Genomic DNA, 22,584 nt, shown 5'->3' with positions numbered 1-22,584 from the left:
TTTTCTTATACTCTATTAGATAACTTGTTATTCACCTGTGTAAGCTATGAAATTTAAGTTATTAATTTGTTTCATCAACAAACAACTATTTTCAAAAATAGACATACTTTTTTTGACAAAAATGTTCATAACTTAAGGTCATAGAGGGTTTGGCATACCAATTTTTTAGTTGTTAGTTGACATTACAAAGAAAACTAAGCTACCAGTTGTTTTAAATGATTAAAAAAATTCAAAATAATTTTTTGTTAAATGTGATCAAAGTTAGAGGGATCAATAGATTTTTAAGTGAGTCCAAATTAAAATTATTAAAATAGACTATTTTACTAAAACACTATGTCTGCTAAAACTCTAAGTTGTTAAGAAATTGTTTTAAGTTGAAACAAACATTGCCTGAAAGTATTAAGAAAATTTGATATTTACATATAAATATAATACATATTTAATAACAATCTATATTTGATATTTTATTCAAGACTTTTAATTCTAACACATTTATTCAATCGTGACCTGTAAAATATTTCAAGTTTTTTAAGGATGTACCTAAAAACTTGTACTTATAATATAGTTAAGGGCATAGGGGGTTTCAACATTTTTTTTTACAAAAAATAACACTGGCATTTATATGAAAGCATTACGTACAAACTGCAAGCCAGTTTTCATATTTTTGAAATATTGTAATTTTTGTAAAAAGTTTGGGCAATTTTTTCAAGATCAATTGACTCAAAAGTTTTAAAAATCACTAAAAATCTATCTTCTTCATCTTTGAGTTAAAGACCTCAAATTTTCAGGAAAGATTACTTTATAGTAAAAAAGGCTTAATTTTGCATTATATAAAAAAAAAAGAAATTAAAATTCTATAAATAAATGTGGATTTTATATAAAAAAAATTTAATTTAAAAAATAACAAAAAGTTTGTCATTCAACCTATTTAAATTTATGTAATAAACTTTTGGTAAAAATAAAGAAGATAGATTTGTGATGTAATAGTCTATTTTTCAGCCTTCTAACACTAACCTACTGAGCACACCAATTTTGACTGCTTGTATCTTAAAAGCTACTTCAAATTTTTGTAGCTGTTAGAAATTTCTAAGATAAAACATAAAAAGTAAGATCAACTTGTAAAAATCAAGGTGGACCCCCTGTATGCCTGTATGTTTTAGTAAGTTTTTAATTTATTATAAAATTTAGGGTATAAAAGGATTTTAATAACTTTTTTCACAATCTTGTTTTATAGAGTTTAAACTAAACTACAAGATGATTTCTACAGATTTTGAAGTTAATAATAACTTTTGAAATTTAGCAGGTCAAAGTCAGAAGCAAAAATAGGTTCCTTATATGAGGTGTAAAGTAAAATGTCTATTATGTTTAAATACGTTTAAAAAACAACTATTTTACTTAAAATCTATCTTCTACGTTGTTTGAGATAACTACCTCAAACTTTCAGGAAATGTTCCTTGGAAAAAAAAAAACAAAAAAAAAATCAACAAAAAAAGACAACTAAATTTTTTAAGGTAAGTAAGTATACCTAAAAAGTTTATTTTTTTTTATTCAATTCACTTACAAGCTATGCATTTTTATTTTCAAAAAAGCACCATTTTACAGACAAGTTTGCACATATAGGGTGATTATGACGTCATAATACATCAGAAGCAGTTAATATGTCTTTAAATCTATGTCAATAAGTATAAACTTTCATTTAAGATATAAATTAAAAGTCTAGGACATCTATAAGTGATTATATTACTGTTTAATAAAAAAATTAAAAAATACGTCATCTTTGGGGTTAAAGTTATTTTTTAGAAGACATACTTTATTTTTTTGCATTTTTTATTCAGATTCTTCTTAATGAAGCAAAAACACATCCAAATCATATGGACTCATAAGTCCAGCAAACATCACCCAAGTACTACCTACCTCTACTTGTAGTAACTCTTGTAGAACAACTATGTATTCAGTTATTTTTCTATAAATATTTTGTAAAATGTCTTTGATATAAACATGTTAAAAAAAGTTTTCCACGGCTTAATTTCTTACATTTAAAAATAATACAAATTAACATCTTTGTCAGTATAAAAATGATTGCTCTTAAACTGTAAAGTTAATTCATGACCAAAAAAGGCTCAAATAATTTGGTCCTAGGACCTGGTGCTTGAAGAACCTTTTGGTTACTGAGTGGTACACCACTTGGATACCTTTCAGTATCTTGTCTAGGACTAAAAAGGAAAAATATATTTTTTGATAAAGAAACCAATTGAACTTTCAAAGTTTGATTGCTTATGTTTATTAAGTGCATAGGGGGGGTAAACACCCTTTTTTGGTTTTTGATTTTATTTTATAGAGTTTTTACTAAGCTACAAGATGCTTTTTACAGATTTAAAAAATTAAAAATACTTTTTGAGATATAGCCGGTAAAAGTCAGAGGCAACAATAGGATCCTTATGGGAGGCGCAAACTAAAACGGCAAATAACTAGAAATCACTAAAAATCTATCTTCTCCTAAGTTTTTTGAGATAACTACCTCAAATTTTTAGGAAATGTTCCTTGCAGTATTTAGAAAATTCTGTCAAAACAGAATTTAAAAAAATAAAAAAATAAAAATTTTATAACAAAAAAACAAAAAAAAAACTGTTTTTTTTGTTTATTTTTTATATAAAATTTTTATTTTTTATTTTTTTCAAAATTCCTTTCAACAGAATTTTCTAAATATATCAAGGAACATTTCCTGAAAGTTTGAAGTAGTTGTCTCAAAAAACGTAGGAGAAGATAGATTTTTAGTAAAATAGTCTATTTTTGCCGCTTAGTTTGCGCCTCCCATAAGGAACCTATTGTTGGCTCCGACTTTGACCGGCTATATCTCAAAAAATATTTTTAATTTTTTAAATCTGTAAAAAGCATCTTGTAGCTTAGTAAAAACTATATAAAATAAGATCAAAAACCAAAAAAGGGTGTTTACCCCCCCTATGCCCTTAAGTTAATTTTAGTTTAATAAAAATGGTTAACGTCTACAAAAAATGGTATCTTACTCTTAATATAAACAAATAAGACACTAAATAAATAGGTTCTTACCTGACGACCTTAAGTCAATTTCAAATAGCTATGTATCAAAGAAAGTAAAATTATTTGATTTTCAAAATCAATATTTTTCAGGTTTTACTTTAATATAATTTAAATAGTAATAAATAAGATGTGTGATCCTTCACCGATGGCAAAACCAGGAACGTCAAAAGATTGCATTGAAGACAATCTATCCAGAAGTGATGTTAGTTATTAAACAAGCATAATAATTTAATTTTTAATGTTTATAAAATAATTATGTAGTTCAAAACTTTAAATTTTTGTGTTAGAATACATCCTTCGGTAGAAAATATTTTCTATTAATTTTATTCCAAAAGTGATGCTTGTGTAAAACCAGGTTTCCCAAAGTGGTTGGTACCCCCACCCCCCTGGGGGCAATTTTAGTAAGTTGGGGGTAATAACTAGTACAGGGGTGGTAGGGAGGGCGTTTTTAAAATTTTGGGAAGTCATAAAACTTCAAACTTACATTAGATATTCTTGAGTTGCAGATAAAGAGCATAAAAATTAAAAGTCCCAGGTGTTTTTAAATGGTAGTTTTTTGAGTAGTCTTGTTGGAGGGGGCCATAGCCTTTTTAATTTCTTTAATAGGGGTCGTTTGAAAAAAGTTTAGGAAACCTTGGTGTAAAACAAGTGTTCATTATTTGTACATCATGTATCAAATAAAAGTAATTTTTTAGATAACTTAATTATGTCAAATATTATGTAATTTACCCTTTATGCTCATTACTTCCCTTTTTACATTTATATTTTTTTTATTAGTTGAATGAATTAAACAAATGTAAATCTTAAAAAATAACTAAGGTTGTAATAAAAACTCAAATTGACTTTTTGGTTAAATATGTTTTCACCACTTAATTTAATCATTAGCTCACTTAAAGGTTTGAGCCTTCTTTATAGTAAGTGAAACTATAAAAAAGTAAAAAATAAATACATAAAAAATAGTTGATAATATTTCTTAACTAATTTATTTATTTTTCTTTATAGGAACTAATGCATGGAGGATACGGTAATTACGATACCAACAGAACATCCATGTATTCAATGAACATGCCAACAATTGTCACACTTCCAAAACAAACTTGCAAGGAAAGATACGATGCTTACTGCAACGAAGTTAAAATATCTGACTGTTCGCCCAGCCAGGTTTGTAGTTTTCAATCAAGTTGTAACATTTTTTATTGAATGATGTGTCCTGTTTTCAATAATTATTATAGCTGTTTTTCGTGCAAAATTTCATAAAGAAAAGTACGGTGTAAATTTGTAAATAGTTTTTTTACTATTAAATAAACCTATTATCTTGTTTTTTGTTTACAGGTGTTAACTTTATTTTGCTTAACATATAAAGAAAACTAATTGAGAAATCATTTTTATTAAAATGAGTTGTTATTTCAGTAAGGGGATTTTTTAATTCAACAGTATATCATTAAAAGTTTTATCTGTAAAGACTGTGCTATTAATATTTTGTTACATTTAAACCTTATGTAAGATAATAACTAAGTTTTATTTTATGTAATGTCTATTTCTGTAAATATGTTAACATACATGTGGTTATACTTATTTACTACTTAGTGTTACTTATTTGATGTAAAAATGTATTACAAATTACAAAGTTCTAGTCTAACAATGCCATATACAATTTACCAACAACAAACAAAAATACAACTAAGAAAAGAATTTTTTGCAGTACTTCAAAAATTTAAGAGTAAATATTTTAATTTTTATACAATACAACAGGTAATGAATAAAGTACAGGGTTATGTCGAAGACCAACTCAACAACAAAAAGTGGTTGGCTCTCTGGAAGGGTCCCTATGAGAGTGGTAGCACTATTGATATACTTGTCGAGGTAAGAAATTGTATTTGACTTTAGCATGCTTTATATTAGTGCATGATGTTTTTGTAGTTTTACTTTCTTATATGGTCTGTAAAGTAGTAGTACTAATGACATATTTGTTGAGGTCACAAATAAAAAAAATTACTAACTTAGCAGAATATTTAATTTTTGCATTCTATGAAACAATGTATATGCTTATTATGTATTCTTTTAAATAAGAAACCACATAGTTAAATGTTTTTTACGTTTTTTGTTATATCCTATATATATAAAAATAAACTCCAAATTGATTCAAAAATGCACATTTGTAGTGATTTATATTTATTCACCTTTTTAGTTTTCTTCTCCCAAGATACGTAAATATATGTTATAAATTAATTAATTAGTTTGAAAGTCAATAGGTGGACGATGTATACGGTGATGTATATATAATTCACTCTAAATAAAAATACAATGTAAACTTATCAACTTAACAGGTAGACGATGTATACGGTGATCAAGCTCACGTGTCGCTTGTAGAACCACTCGTATGTTCCGAACCCTCGCTACCCCCAGACGTTGTTGAAGCTCAATTGAGTGAGCTCGGATACCAACTTGACGTGTGTGAGTTGCACCCTATAACGTTGTTCGACGATGAAGTTCTCAACAGCGAGAATGAAGACACCTACGTCGAACAGAGGCTGAGACAGGAGGCTCAACAGAGATTCGTTGCTAAAACTATCGATAATGTCAGGTTGGTATACTTAAATTTTACCATAATTTTGATTTCGCTATTTTCAGATAAGGTGTATTTGTAGACGAACATAACTATATAAATTGTTATCTAGTGATAGTTTCTAGTTTGATTTTTGAACGCTATGAATAAAAATAATTCTTTTACATCACTATACGTCTTTAAAGAGTAAAAACTTTAGTACAATTTTATTTATGAATTATAACTTACTAATTATATATTTTGTTTACACTAGCAGCTTCAATTGTTAAAAAAACTGCCGTCTGTAGTTGTTTTTCTAAAGATGTTCACTAATAAGTGCTTATGTTGTTTTGCCATGCTTACAAATTAAAATTGGTTGTAAAAGTTATTTAAATATTTGATCTGTTAAAAGAAAAGAACACTGTAGTATAACTAATGCCAATAACTAAATATTAATTAAAAATACAATTAATTTAAATTTATTGTTTGAGGTTTTCTAATTAAGTGAAACCTTTAGTTATAGAAAGGGCTAATTAAATATTTGACAACTTAAAATCTGTTGTACATATCTTTTGTTTAATTTCCTGTAAAATATGCTGCAATCAAAAATAAACATAAGTTTTTTCAAGAACAAAAGCCATAATAATATTGATTTTTATTAATAAAAAGCTCTCATCCTATACAACTATCGATAATGTCGCGTTTGAAGCACTCTTCATTTGATTAGTACAATCCTAAGTGCTTTTAATCAACTGTATCGCAGACTTTTAATGTCTTTTTTGTAACATATAGGCGTGTTATTTGTATAAAATTATAAACATTGATTTTAATTCGACTTGTTAGCTTATATAATTTATCAAAAAAAAAAATTATGACTTTACAACATAGGATCACATTTGACTCTCTAATCATACTATATGCTGACCCCTTCTATGTGATATTGAATATATTAATCTAAGTTTAATATTAACCTAGAGTTATAGTTTTTAAAAGTCAGTATGTGTACAGAACACATACAAATAAATTTCTTTTTTATCAAGTTATCTAATAATCGATCTATTTTAAATAAACGGTTGCCAAAAAACCTGGAAATACCTCGAGTTTAAAAAATTACTGAAGACCTGAAAAGCGTGGAATTTTAAACTTAAAATATGGAAAGTTAGACTACATATGAAAAAACTATCATATATGCAAACATTTTTTTGTAATATTTAGAACTTTTTTATTATAAAAAACATTTAAAATAGCATAACAGTATTTTTTCAATGTTGTAATACTGTATAACATCTTAAATTTAGTTATATACTAAAAACAGAATAATAAATTTCTACTTTCAAAAGCCTGGAAATTTTTTCAGAAAATCATTGGCAACCCAGTAAATATTTAACTATAAAACTGCTTGCTTACATCTTACAATTGTAAAACATCTATCAATTCTGCTAAACTAACATAAAAATATTATGACTTTCTTCATAGATTCTTCTACAAGCACATAAGGAGGGATTGGGATGAAGAGGATGATTCGGATAATAAATTTGATGCTTATCTGAAATCAAGACTTCAACTACATTATGACATCATTGATGGTGTTCTACCAATTCCATTAGTTACTAGGTTAGAATATATTTAAATAATTTGATAAATTTGATGCTTATCTGAAATCAAGACTTCAACTACATTATGACATCATTGATGGTGTACTCCCAATACCATTAGTTACCAGGTTTGAATAATTAAGTTACTTAAAAATAGTTTTATTTGCTAAATTAAATATTAAGTAATTTTATTATAATATAAGGCCATAGGGGGGGTTCCAACATTTTTTTTTACTAAAATTAACTTTGGCTTTTATATGAAAGCTTAAAGTACAAACTATAAGCCAGTTTTTACAGAATTCAAAAATATCATTTAACTTTTGAGATATTTAACTTTTTGTAAAAATTTTCCCATATAAACGTATGGACCGCAAATTCTTTGGGGTCAATTTTCTCGGAAATTTTAAAATTCACTAAAAACCTATCTCCTCCTTCATTTTTTGACCTAAAGACTTCAAATTTTCAGGAAATGTTCCTTTTAATACTTTTAAGAGATCTATTGTTGGAATTTTTGAAATTTTGAAAAATAAAAATTTTATCCACAAAAAACTAAAAAAAAGGGTAGTTTTTTGACAATATTTTTTTTTTACTCAAAATTAAAAAAATTCCTACAATAGATCTCTTTAAAGTTTAATGATACACATTCTGTAAAAATTTGAGAAAGATTACTCAAAAAATGAAGGAGGAGATAGATTTTTAGTGAAATAGTCTTTTTTCGCATTTTTAGTTTTTGCCTTCCATAAGGAACCTATTGAATGCCCTTTCTTTGATCGCTTATATCTCAAAAATTACTTCGAGTTTTTTTAAGCAGTTAAAAGTGTCTGATAGCTCAGATTAAATTCTACAAAATAAGATCAAGTTGTAAAAAACAAAGTGGACCCCCCCCCCTATGGCCTTAAGGGCATAAGGGGGACGTCGGGCATTTTTTTACTAAAAATAACATTGAATTTTATATGAAAGCTTGAAGTACAAACTACAAGCCAGTTTTTATAGAATTAATAAATCTTATTTAACTTTTAAGAAATCGTAATTTCTATAATAAGTTTCCGATACAAACATATGGACCGCAAATTATTTGGGGAGAATTTTCTTTGAAATTTAAAAAATTACTAAAAGTCTATTTTCTCCTTCATTTTTTGATCTAGAAACCTCAAACTTTCAGTAAAACATTCCTTTTATAATTTAAAAGACTTTGAATGTTGTAATTTTAAAAGAATAAAAAAATAAAAGTTTTAGATTAAAAGAACAAAAAACAGAAATGATTTTATTTTTAAATTATTTTTTAAAATTAAAGTAAGTCCTGCATTCAATCTTTTTAAAACTTAATAATACACTTACTGTGAAAAGTTGAAGAAGATAGCTTAAAAAATGAAGGAGTAGATATATTTTTATTAAAACATTCTTTTTTGCGTTTTTAGTTAGCGCCTTCCATTCGGAACCTATTGAGGTCACCAAGTTTGATCGCTCATATCTCAAAAATTATTATGAATTTATTTCAAGCGGTTAAAAATGTCTGATAGCTTAAATAAAACTCTATAAAATAAGATTAACTTGTAAAAACTAAGTTGGACCCCCAAATGCCCTTAAATTATGTATTTAACTTAAAGAATAAGGGGCATAAAAATGGGGTCCAATTTTTTTTCCAAAAGTTTTTGTTATTATTTTTATAAAAGTCTTAAGTATGAACTATAATTCAGTTTTAAAAAACTTAAATTGAATTTTGAGATATGGTCATTTTAAATGGTTGCCATTTATTCAGAATAACTTGGGCTAGTTTAAAATTTTTGAAAAACTTAGGTTTACTCAGGCTGTTTTGATTTTTTTCCCTAAGTATTAGACTAATTATAACTTTAAATATTTTCTATCTTGAAAACTGTACTATTGTACTTCAATAAATATTTGTAATTATACATATGTTTCCCCTTCTAAATTATTTTTGTGTTTTTAGTAATTAAACTTAATTTACATAAATTATTATCAGTATTTGACTTACACAAATTATTTTTAAATTTTTTTACTCAGTCTAGCACTACTTTTATGTAATTTAAGTAAGTTTTTGGTAATTCAGGCTGACTTTTTGTGTCAAAGAGTGGCAACCCTCGCTTTTTGAATTAAATTTCAAAAGTAAGGACTGCAATTTTTTTTATTTTCCTTTTCCTCAAAAAAATTAATACTTTACTAGTTGTAAATGTGGAAGAAACTTTAAGTAAAAAAAAATCTTTAAAACAAGACATTGAGTTTAAACTTGAATTTTTGTTCACAGTATAGTAAGTTATCTTGGTTATTATTCAAATATAAATTAAAAGGTTTTCTTTTTTGATCTAAATTAGTGATAAAATATAAGCAGATTTGATATTTAAGATATATGACTCCAGACAGCTGTTTAAGGTGTGTCAGCAATTAATCCATAAATAAACAAAACCTTTTTGCTTTATCATAACTTTCCCAAAATTACTTGAAAACGTTTATTTGTTTAAACTCTGCTTTGTATAAACTTTATGTGTACTTTACCTTAAGTACAACCAACACTACATTATATTATACATCTAAAACCAAAATAAGTAACTGTTATCAACAATACTTTAATATGTAAATACAGTATGATGTATTTTAAGGAAATATGTATTTCATTTAATTAATAAATAAGTAATTATATGAACAGATACAATAGAACGATGGCAAAATATGTAGTGAGAAGAAAAGAACTTCTCGAATTTCAGGTAAAAACTTGTTTAAACCTGAAAAATATTTACTTAAGGCTAGTCACGTTCTATTTGCTGTATATATTTTAGAATAAAGTATATTTATTTTTAATGATTTGTAGTCAAGTTTTAAAACATTCAATTTAAAGCAACAGTTTGAAATTATAATATGTTTTGAGTAAATAGAAATGATATTTATCAGACAGTTGTTTTTTAATGGTTAAAAAAATAAAGTACTTTTTTAAATAAAAGAAGTTCTAAAAGTTAAGTAAAAAGAATAAACGTAAAAATGCTTAATATCAATTTAAGTTTTAAAATTTAGAAGTAGTTCTAATTAAAAATATTAATTATATTATGAGTTATGGGGCAATGAATATTTTTTTGAGAAAAAAATTTGGTATAGGTAAGTTTATATAATTTATGTCAAATGAAGTTTTAGTTTTATTTACTTTTGTTCAAAAAAGAAAAAAAAACGTCACCAAAACTATATAGTGCAATAGCTGGTATAAAAATTAATAATTAAGACAGCTAACAATATAAGTAACTTTTTAATATCCACCAAGTAAAAATTATAATCCAAAATCACAAAAACGTCAATGACTGCCTACATAAAAGTTGTTTTAAAATTAATAGTATAGTGCAATGAGTTGCCTTAAAAAGAAATTAATAAAAAACACTAAAGCTCAAAATAATCCAGCCACTAAGCTAGATATAATACAAAAGTTAAAACTTTTTCAAAACTTTGCCACAATTATAACACGCGCCCAGCAGTTTATTCTTACCAATTTGCTCAAGTGGCAATTGTTTATTCAAACTTAATTGTTTATGACGTAATAACAGGACCACTTGATTAGCAAACTGCCCCCATTCTCTAACTAAAAGTTTATTTATATAGCTGAAAAGTTTTTGTTCCAAAATTTTCATGCCGACCTTTTTTTGTAGCAACTTTAAGTAAAGCTCATTGGTTTTCTTAAGTTAAATTTTGGCAAATGTATTTTTTTATCCTCCCCAATTATTATAAGTTAAGAAGTATTTATTCCAAACAGGCAAATAAGTTATGTTACATTTTTATTATTAGCTTGATAATTCTGAATTACTAACACTAGTATAAAAAAGTTTATACTTAAATACAATAACAACAACTTACTTGCTTTTTCAACTGGTGTTACACAAATTGTCTAATAAAGTTTTTTAAGTACTAAATAATTAAAAGAATATTATTAAATAGTTTCTAAAATATATAATTTCTAAAACTCACAAAGAAATGTGAAACTAATGGTATTAGTTGTTCAACTTACTACTAGGTAACTTAAAACTAAGAAAATAAAATTAGTAAAATTTTTAATACAAATCATACTGAATTATATATAATCTCAACAGGCACATATACAAAGAGAAGGTGAACCATCGAATAGCGAAGCTGTTGAATGTTGGAAGAGGTATTACGAAGTACTCATGCTCAGTGGACTGCTACAAATATGGGAGACTCTTCAATTGAGGTAACAATATATTTAGAGAAAATATCCAGATATGTATTTTTTTTCAATGTAAAAAAAATAAAACTTATAGTAGTATATAAATTTACTTGTTTTAATTTTCATTATTTCTCCTTCTGAATATATTTCACCTTAAAAATCTGTTTAGTTTCGATACATAAAAAATAGTTCAAAAAAAGAAATAGTCTGTCTATAAAAACATTAGAAATCAATCAAGTTTCATTAAGACACTAAGGATAACATCCTTATTTTAATTATATATTACAATAAAAATTGTTAAGTACAGAGGTAAGATGGTATACTGACAATTTCCACCCAAACTTTTTTTATTTTTCTTTATTTATTCCGATAATTTTTTATGTTTCATTTTTATTTATTATTCATTAAATTTTTACTATCGCTGTTACCCCTAACTCTTACCTTTGGTCGGTATGCGGTTCTCGGATTTGACCGAGTGGGAAATGATCGCGGGTTGGAAGCGGTTCCCAGTGAAATATATAACTTGAATTATAAGTTATTATGTCATTAAATTTTCTTTTCTGTAAATGTACTAATTTTCGCTACAATAAATATTACTTCGAAGAGAAACAAAGCTACAAGTTTGAGTTGTAAAGTTTTCTTTTTTATCTAATGAAAACATCATAATTTAATATGTTATAATTAAGCTTATGTTAAAAAATTAAATATATATAGTTATGTTTACTTTTCCACAGAGCTGACGGGCCATGCTTTCCTCGAGTATTGAGAAAAAGCAACGGAATAAGAGAGGACGGTAGCAAAATAACCCATATTGTTTGCAATAATTTCACACCTAAAATGGTCAGAGATTTCCCTGATGATACTAATATCAAGTTTGTTACATTTGTTTCGGTGTTATTTTGAATATTATAATACTATAATAGTGCACTTTTGCTTTCTTTTTAGTTTTTGTCTGTATGTTTTGGTACATCTGTTGATAAATTTTGATTATTTTTTGATTTTGTTTTATCTTTATCATTGAAAACTTTCAAATAATGTCTTAGTTGACAGATATACTCACATTTTTTGATAATTATAAAAGTGATTTTGTCTATCAAATAAAAACTTTAAACCTTATGGATACTGATAGAAAAGTATTAATTTATTTTCTATCTATTTTTAACAGACAACACAACACACCCGCATCAGCATTGAAAGAATGCCACCAAGGAGATGTTGTTTGCATTTATCCTGGTAAATACAAGGGTGAAGGTTTTCATGAGTTAACTGAACACAATATCACTATTCAAGGTTTGTTTTGCTTCTTATTTGTTAAGTAAAAAGTACATTATCTAAATTGGCGAATAACACTCTGATTTAAAAGATGATAGAATATGTTATATAACTTTACACAAAAAGTCTACCTACATTTATTTTTATTACTTTAAATTAAAAGTTGTTTAAACAATAGGCACTATATTTATACTTGATTTAAAATACTTTAAATATCTTAATTTGCAAGATTGAATTAAATCAGTTAAAAGAATCATCTTAAAAGTTTTTAACACTTATTTAAGTTGTAAGCTTTATAATTTACAAACTTTTAAATGTGATCATTGTTTGTGATACAGGTAAAGGCAACAGAGACGAAATAGTTATTGAAGCTGTTTTATGTGATGATCTTTTTGTCAATGTTTGTGCTGAAAATATCAAGTTTGAAAACCTCACTTTTGTTCAGGTTACTAAAAATATATATATAACCAAGTATAAGTCGAGTAAAATGCGTTAAGAGATCAAATTGAAAAGTAAATATGATTATCACTATGCTATTTAAAATAAATTAGTTTACTTATTTGTATCAATTTTGTATATCAAACTTTTTATAAAATCTTTTAATGTATATAAATATATATATATATTTAAGTAAACATTGTCCATGTTTAGGTCAAATATACTAAATGTTAACTTCAATTAAAATTAAGCATAGTTTAGGATAGCAGCATTTTAAAACTCAAAACTAAAACAAGTTTCAAAATTATTAAAGCTAAAATCCATATTATAAATAAGTTTCAAACAAATATAAACTTTACTGTAATAAATCTTAAAAAATAAAGTAATACATATTTTAAAATACAAAAACTTCTGAAAAACAGATTAAATTTTAAAAGTATAATGAACTAAGTAATTGAATTTTCTCAAACTATCTGTTTAAAAGAGATTACAGTAAACTAAATAAACAAATGCATAGCTGACAAACAATATAAACGCAATATAATGCAATTCTACCACAACCTTCGATAGCTCAGTTGGTAGAGCGGTGGACTGTAGCAAGTTGTTAGAAATCCATAGGTCCTTGGTTCGACTCCGGCTCGAAGGACTTTTTTTATGTATTGGAATAGCTTACATGTAGGCCATAGAGGGATCAATATAGATACTTTTTTACAGAAGTTAATATTGAGCTTTATTTAAAAGCTTTAATTTTATTCTATAAAATATGGTTCGTAGGTTAGACTCAGTTTAATCTCTTTACCCAAGTTTTGAAAGATTTAGGATATATTTCACTGATAAAGTGAAATAAATATGCAACTACTACTTAAAAACAGTATCTGTATTTTGTTACGTGTATAATATGTGTTTAACAAAATTATTTTTAAAATAACAATATTATTTAATTGTTGTTTTTTTATGTTTATGCACATTTATAGTTAAAATCTAGCTTTATTTTCACATAGTTCTTAAAAAAAAGTTTTTAACAGTAAGTAAACTATTGAAGTTTATTTAAACATTTTTTTAGGAAGTGTTTTCAAGTCTTTATATATTTCTAGTACAAATAAAACAAACTTGTTTTGAAAGCATATTATGTATAATATTATTTATAAATATATTTATATACTTTTTTATTTCGTTAATTTGATAGGTAGAATCACAAAATAATTTCCAAAATCACATAATGCTTAAAAAAATTAAGCATTTTGTTAAACACATATTATACGCGTAACTAAATACATATACTGTTTTTAAGTAGTAGTTGCATATTTATTTCACTTTATCAGTGAATATATATCTTTCAAAACTTGGGTAAAGAGATTAAACTGAGTCTAACCTACGAACCATATTTTATAGAATAAAATTAAAGCTTTTAAATAAAGTTCAATATTAACTTCTGTAAAAAAAGTATGTATATTGATCCTTTTATGGCCTACATGTAAGCTATTCCAATACATAAAAGATGTCCTTCGAGCCGGAGTCGAACCAGCGACCTATGGATTTCTAACAACTTGCTACAGTCCACCGCTCTACCAACTGAGCTATCGAAGGTTGTGGTGATAAGCATAATATTGCGTTTATATTATTTGTCAGCTATGCATTTGTTTATTTAGTTTACTGTAATCTCTTCTAATCAGACTGTTGAGAAAACCACTTAAATTTAAATACATTTAAAGCTAATGCTTATTAGCTTTGTATTCTTTTGATTGATTAGTTTCTGCTAAGTCTAAATTGTTTAAGTTTCTTATAAAACTATAATGTTTTTAATATATTTTTATGATGTCTGAAATTTATTTTCTTGGTACATTGTTATACAAGAATTACTATAGCTACACAAAGTTACATCATGTGTTTTTTATATGACATGCTTTTTTAACACGTATAATTATATCAAAACCTTTACAGAATATTTAAGAGTTGAATAGTGAATAGAAAATAAAGCATATCATTTAGTTTATTTCACATACTGTATATTATTCGATGAAAGAATTGAAGATTGTGATAGTTGACACATGTTATAATTGTATAATTATGTAATATACACATCTTATTTGTAATTGTAAAACTTTAATTTAAAAAAAAATGAAGTAGATTTTTTTAACAAGACTCTAGATTTTGAAAGCTTTAGACGAGAGGTTTATTGAGAATAGTTGTTGATAAATGCATATATAAATTAACATGTTTTATAAATAAAACCTTTTTTTTATAAATTTTCAACAATTGCTTTAGTGCTACTTACACTAATTGTCAATGCAAAATGAAGTAAAGTTTGTAAAATATTGCAAACTTTACAAACATACACATTATGACCTGTTTAACAAAAAAAAGTGTACTCAAAGATGTGGAAGCAATGTGACAACAGTCGATCAAAAATTAAGATCAATACATTTTAATTTAACTTAAGTGTTTTTTGAAAATATAATCATGTATATAAGTCAATGCAGTAACATGACCTTATGACAATGCATAATACTTTCAAGCAAATAAAAAATAATGATACCAACTTTCAACACAGAACGAGAACACGGAAGGATTGCTCAGAGTTGAAACTGGTGGGGATTGTCACGTGAGTAATTGTGTGATGAAAATTGACCAATCAGGACATTACGCTGGTTTCACTGTTTACGGTAAATTGAACATCAGCGATTCGCTCATCATCAACAACAATGCTGACTGCTCTGATAATGTGAGTTGAAATTGATTATTACGAGTAGATATTTATTAAATTTATTAGTTTTTTATTAATTAAATGTACTTTTAGCGCTTTTTAAATTGAATAAATTTAATGCTCAGATTTTTATTCTTTAAGCAGGGTTTGCTAAAATAGGCGGTAACCGTCTCATTGGGGAGATTTTAGCTATCAGGGGGTAATACTTATAAGGGAGGTAAAAATAAATGTGTACTTACTCATAAAGGAAAAAAAAAACATGATATAGGGGCCAAATATTTTTTGATGAATGCAAAAGGAAAATTATTTTAGAAATGAGTTTGGGAAATCATAAAGCAATCAGACAAGGGAGATATTGTAGTTGATATTAATTTCTAATATAATAAATAATTAAACAATATAATACATGTATCCACAGGACAACCAGAAGAAATCGGTGATGGAGGTGTATGAAGGAAGCGTATTGACTGTTGAAAATAACAAGATTGATTTGAATGGTAAGAAAGTTTCTGCTGATGGTGATCTCAATAAACAGAAGGGACTCGTTCATTTGCACGTAAGTTTCTTAAATGTATTAAACTATTTAATTAGCTATTAAAGATAATTTTTGCAACAATCAAACATATCTGAATGTTTATTGAAAACACTGAAAATAAAAATAATTCGTTCTTTAATTTTGTGAAAAAAATCTGGTAAACTACAATATTCTGGTCTGGCCTAGATTTTTATTTTAAAAATTAGTGTAGTGTATAGATTTAATAAAATATTTTATAATGTTAAATTAATGTTAAATTAATGTTTTTAGTTATAAGTTTAATTAAGTTTTGTAAATAACTGTAAAATAATTTAAGCTTATCAAACCTTTATTTTAAACTTATCTGTTAAGTACGAATTGATGCTAATTTTTTAAATTGAGTTTCATCTGTCAAATTAAATCAACTATTTTTTTCTTCTTTAAGATATTTTCACTATAATAAATTGCAAAAAAGTATTAATGTTGGTTATAAATAATTTATAAAATAGACTTCTCAATCACCAATAGTAAAGATATTAAACAACTATTTATTAAATAATTATTTGTAAAGTTATGTTATTTAAACAGACTTCACAACCACCAATAGTGAAAATACTGAACAACAAAACATCTTGTGATGTTGACATGATCTCTGCAAATATCACCAACAAAAACGAACAACAAAAAGGAGATCCCGGTATCATTGCTGATAAAAGTTTGTTTGCTAGTATTTGTATCTAAAATATAAGGAATTTTTACTTAATTTTGATTTCAAAATTAAATACAAGTTTTAATTAAATAAAAAAATGTAAAAAAACCTTTATTTTATAAAACAATATCTTTACTGGTAAAAGTTAGCTTGCTAATAAAGCACTTTTATTGAAGTTACCTGAAAAAAGTTAGAACTTTCTCTGAATTAGATAATACAAAGTATTAAAAAAAAAAATTCTGAAGTTTATTGTTTTCATAAATACTTGTAAAATATAAAAAAACTGTTAATAGACAGTTGTGTTATTGTTTTATGCTTATTAAGAATATAAGTGTGTTTATTCATAATTTACTATTATACTTTTAATTTTAAACATTTAATAAAGCAGTAAGCTCAATTGTAACTTATATATTTCAAAATATTTTTCACCATTTAGTAAACAATTTCTATCTTCTGTGTTTGTTTTCAAAATACCTTTTAATTTTTCTTAAATAGTCAACTTATTTTCATTAAAATTTTTACAGTCGATGAATCCTTGAAGCAGTTTGCCAACATTGAAATCAAAGACAACTCCGTAGAGAAAGCATAAAAATCCTTATTTTTTTAATGATTATTCTTTTAATTTCTATAAGTTTTTAAGACAATTTTTTTATATTCAGGTTCTTTAATCTCACAAAATTGTATATATTCGTAAATCACAAAATATTTTTATTATTTTGAAATGTTTAATTAAAATTTAGAAATGTTCTTTTTTATTCTAAGAAAATAAATTATTTTAATAATTTTTTTCTATAATCTCAAGCATTTTAATTTTTAATAACTCTGTAAATATTTAAATGCTACTAAAATTCAAACTCATTATAATCTCAAGTTTTTCAAAAAAAAAACTCAAAATAGTCCCAAAAAGATGCCTTTTATACAAGACTGTGTTAAAAAACTCAAAATTTCTTCATATAGCTTTTAAGTACTACCTACAACATCATATTAATGAAGCTTTTAACTTCACTGTGTACATATAAATTGTTGCTGAAATGTTTTCCTCAAATATATGTATAGTTTGCACAAGCTTTTTATTGTTTCAATTACTTTCAGTGTTCTTTGTTTTTCAATTGGTTTGGCAGTTTCTTTTATTTTTATAAAATAGTATACATTTTATACTTCTTAGTATTAATAAACGATTTCAATGAAAAGTATTTTGTATTTTTGTATTGAAGCCTATAAACAGTTTGTATATATACCAAAGTTGCCACACACTTAGACTTTATAGGCTCTTTTTTTAAATAACTCAAAACAACTTCTGTATTTTTTTTTCAGTCTCCTTTTTAGTCCAGGGTTCTAAACTTCGTTTCAAAAGTCCCCCTTTAAAGAAATTCTAAGAACTATAGCCCCTCCAACAAGATTTCTCAGAAAACTACCATTAAAAACACCTAAGACCTTTTTCGCTTTTAATCATCAAGTTCAGAGTATCTAGTTTAAGTTCCAAAGCATTAAATTAAGTTTTGGGAATCCCTATTCTAGTTCATGGGTTGGCAGTATTTTACAAGTTGCAGACCAATTGTGTTAGCAACAGTCGCTCGCACTCATTAAAAGTTTTTGTAAAGATCAATATAAAAAGTTATACTTTGAACTCGAAACGTGGTAAATTTGGAAGAATTGTTAAAATTAAAGCGTAGACGTAAGTTTTTAATTGAAAACATTTCTAAAAATACGTTCATAGCTGAGTATAACCTTGCGGACCACACTTCCAGTCTTTTTCTTATTACAATATTTTTTACGCGGGGTTGCCACTCTTTAAGTAAAAAAATCTTCCCTGAGTAACCTTAAACTACTCCGAGTTTTTGAAAAGTCCATTAAAGGTTTAATTTTGCTTAAATTACTGTGCCTTATGCTCATTTTTCTTATATAATAAAAGGAAGGTTGTATAAGATTACTTCTGTATTAGATACTTACCAAACTTAAGAAAAAAAATGCTTTTGAAAATTCAATGTTAAAAGGTTAAATCAATTGAGATTAAAAGATAAGGTTTTTGCACAGTTTTGTGAAAATTTGTAAGTTAACTTTATACATAAAACAAAATACTTACTTTTTTTTGACACTTTAATTGAGAAACTTTAATTAATCTAAATATAATAATAACTTCCACATGAATGCATATACAATAACTTCGATATATGTCTTTCCTAACAACTGTTCTAAATGCAGTAGACAAAATTTAAAAGCTTAATATTACTGTAAAAAGACCTACAAAAAATAAATCGACTCTATCAGCGTTATCCTTAGCAGCTCTTCCCCTTTTTAATAGTGTTTTCATTGCTCAAAATCAGATTATTTGTTGACATCTGCAGTATACTTGTCATAGTCTTCATTCAAACATTTAATTTGTTTTGTTAGTCTACTTTTTTGTTCTCCTAACCTGCTCAAAGCATTACCTTTATTTGTAACATCTTTAACATAGCGCTGTTGCTCATGATATGCCAAAAATTGGACCTAGAAGATTTTGCAAATTTTGACAAGGCAGAGCTTAGTTCCACTGTGCTTGGTTTCAGACTGTTTTTATATAGATGATCTTTGATCATTCTTTGGGACCTTATTGTCATCTCTCCCATTTAAGTTGATATCAATTTAAGCTAAAGCCTCATTCAACACTTGCCTTGTAGTTTTAAAGCACGAACACAGCTTCAAGGACACTTGTTAAATCTTTATACTTGCTTGGGATGTCTAGTGTGTCAAAACAAAAGCTGTCTAAACTGTGATTTTCATCGACAAAGTTTTCTAAAAGTGTTTGAGTGTTGGAAGAACTTCACAGGTCAATGTATCGATAAATGCTATCTCTTTTGCCTTTAGTATCTTCATGCTTACGAGTTGTAAAGCTTGTAAAGTTTCTGACACAACGGTCTTTACCCATTCCAACTAGACATGCCAGATTCAAAACAACAGCCGTTTTTAAAAAGTTCAAACCAACAGCCATTATTAATAGACAAAAATTTAAACCTTAAAAAAACTACAATGTTCATTTTTAGAATATAAAAGAACTACTCGCAAAACTAAAACACTATAAACAAGTACTTGAAAAAAAATTAAAATCAGTTTCTTTGAGAAAATATTAAAACTGGACAAGACGTTAAAAGGTATCCGTGATGTGCGATTTGATAACTGAAAGGTTCTTCGTGCACCAGGTCCTAGGACCAAATACTTTGATCGTATTTTGGTCGTTCAATAAACGATTTATTTTAATTAACTAAATCTTACTCTAGATCTCAAAAAAAAAAAAAACAATCCAGAGATTGTTTGAAAAATGTTAAAACTTTCCTGAAACTTTTAGAAAAATTCAAAACTGCACTGAGTTTAAAAAAAATCAAAGTTTGCTGAGTTTCCCTGAGATTTTTTTAGTTTTAAAAATTCCCTGAGTTTCCCTAAGATTTTTTTTTGTTAAAAAAATTCTTAAGTTTCCCTGAGTGTGTGGCAACCCTGTTTACGGTAAAAAAAACTTGAATGATTTTTTTGTAATATTTGGTATTTATCTATTTTTGTTTTAAGTTTCCTAATTAACTTTTTTAGTTCAAGGAATTTCAACTCTGTGTTATTAGAACATTTTTGAACTAATTAACGTAATATTATAGAATACATGTTAAAAAATTACTTTAATCTAATTGAACAGTTGAAAAAAAAAAACTAAAATAAATCTCACAGAATAAATGTTGAAGATATAACGTATAATAGAAAAATACTTGTGTTTTGTGTAAACACATTATAGAAGGGGTCGGCAGCTTTATATAAGTTACCAGTTTATCTAAAAAAATATAACAAAGTGTTTTTGTCTTAGTTGTTTTAAAATAATTGTATTAAAGATTATAACAAAAAATTTTATAATTACATAACAAAGTAAGCAATAATAGAGCACTAGTAAATATTAAGTTTAAGTGATACTTAAAGTACCTAGTTGATTGATTAAGTGATATTCTTTTTAGATTTAAAGTAAAGAGTTGTATAACACATATTTGTATACTTTTTAAATTGAGTTGGTTAAAATTATGAAATTTTCTGTTGTGATGAATTTATCATTGTAAGTACTTAAGTGTAGTGAAAAAAGTTTTATTATTTAGCAGCTTCGTTTATTTATTTTGAATAATGTCTTAAGTTTAAGGCATATAATAGTATTTTTTTGAATTAAAAATTAAAGCGCATAAAATAATTAGTTTTATAAATAATATTCGATTCGTACACAAGTTAGATACAGGTTAGTCCTGTTCAGTAAAAGTTTACATAAGCACAGTTTAATTCAACTTAATGATCAAGAGATTTTCTTTAAAAAATTATTTTAATTTTCTACTTAAATATTAATTAAAACTAATTGTATTAACACCGCCATGGTCATAGAATGCCTGTCACTTATTAGAGTCGTTAATTAAAAGTTTGAAATAATTTTTTATTTGTATTAAATGAATACATTTTCATAGTAGTTGCCATGTTAAAAGTTTTATTTTTGTCAACTTATTATCACTTTTGTTCGATTTTTGATCTATACTTAAATGTATATGTTGCACAAACATCATTTTTTTCGATAGCCGGGTATGTGGTTATCGTGTAAAATACGTTGTCTTGTAACATATATACTCATCTTCTGATTTAGTTGCAATTAAAAAACTATATCGAGCTAAACTCTGTTTTCCTAATAATAAATATAAGCTAGTTTCATGGATTTAAAACAAAATTTTGAGTTTATTAATAAATATTAAGCGATGTAAACAACTGATTAAAAGTTATTTAAAGCTCTTGTATCAAAGAGAAAACTTGATTCAACCGGCGTAAGCATTACGACGACGCTCAAAGATCCAATTTCAAAATATCGACAAAGTCCGGAGCCTGGAAACCGAAATTAGTTTGCTACCCCTATTACATTTTCATTTTTCACAATAGAGGATTTCCGAAAAATATAATAGGTGTCCACTTAAAAATAAATTTTTAATTGAACAATGCTAGCTTTAAGAAAAAAAGTACATTTTCAATAGTTCTTTTTCAATTGTCTAATCGAAATAGTTGCTTCAGTCAGTAAAAAGAAACTTTTATTAAACAACATATTTAAACAGTCTTTTTTATTAGCCACAACGTTATAAATAGTCTAATCAGATAGATTTCGGTTTTTAGTTAGTTAATTCCTAAAATTGTAGTCATAAAGAAATTGCAAAAGCGATCACGAAAATAGCAAACTCGTTGACATAATTTGCATAGATTAAACTGAAATGTTTTTTAATTATTTTTTTTATACGTATGCCTACCAACACATGTAATATTGTGAAAATGTTTTGTGTGGAACTGTAACAAAATGTATATTTTGCTATTTTTAAATGACCGCCAGGGGGCGTTAGACAATTGTTTATCAAATCAACATACAATAAAACTTTAAGAATGTTTGTTATTCTGCTCAGTTAAGCCATAAGACCGTGCGAGAGGCACACGAATTCATTGTCAGAACTTAATAATTATTTTTTGCATTATCGTATTATATTGTGCTTAGTTTAGCCATCGTTGTGCATGAAGCACGATATATATTAAGACTCTGCATTATTAGTACT

General features: G+C 26.1%; 1 protein-coding gene and 2 non-coding genes across 3 annotated transcripts; 2 read left to right on the top strand and 1 right to left on the bottom strand.

The window, feature by feature from the left end:
- Positions 1 to 3,145: 3,145 nt before the first annotated feature.
- LOC145838024 (testicular spindle-associated protein SHCBP1L-like) lies at positions 3,146 to 18,189 on the top strand. The gene is made up of 14 exons (XM_082945545.1): positions 3,146 to 3,259; positions 4,060 to 4,218; positions 4,810 to 4,920; positions 5,385 to 5,641; positions 7,079 to 7,216; positions 9,860 to 9,917; positions 11,280 to 11,398; positions 12,109 to 12,246; positions 12,540 to 12,664; positions 12,985 to 13,091; positions 15,636 to 15,806; positions 16,207 to 16,344; positions 16,891 to 17,017; positions 17,536 to 18,189. The coding sequence occupies exons 1-14, from the start codon at positions 3,185 to 3,187 to the stop codon at positions 17,598 to 17,600; spliced, it is 1,788 nt and encodes a 595-aa protein (XP_082801671.1). The 5' UTR covers positions 3,146 to 3,184; the 3' UTR covers positions 17,601 to 18,189.
- Positions 13,645 to 13,730, top strand: Trnay-gua (transfer RNA tyrosine (anticodon GUA)). The gene is given in 2 exon segments: positions 13,645 to 13,681; positions 13,695 to 13,730. It is a non-coding gene; the product is annotated as a tRNA-Tyr (tRNA).
- Trnay-gua (transfer RNA tyrosine (anticodon GUA)) lies at positions 14,586 to 14,671 on the bottom strand. The gene is given in 2 exon segments: positions 14,586 to 14,621; positions 14,635 to 14,671. It is a non-coding gene; the product is annotated as a tRNA-Tyr (tRNA).
- Positions 18,190 to 22,584: the final 4,395 nt, after the last annotated feature.

The sequence above is a fragment of the Thalia democratica genome, chromosome 6 (genome assembly GCF_965202585.1).
Source record: "Thalia democratica chromosome 6, ktThaDemo2.hap1.1, whole genome shotgun sequence".
In the NCBI taxonomy this organism is placed as follows: Eukaryota; Metazoa; Chordata; class Thaliacea; order Salpida; family Salpidae; genus Thalia; species Thalia democratica.
The sequence above is the reverse complement of the archived record's forward strand: the minus strand, read 5'-3'. Positions and strand labels throughout refer to the sequence as shown.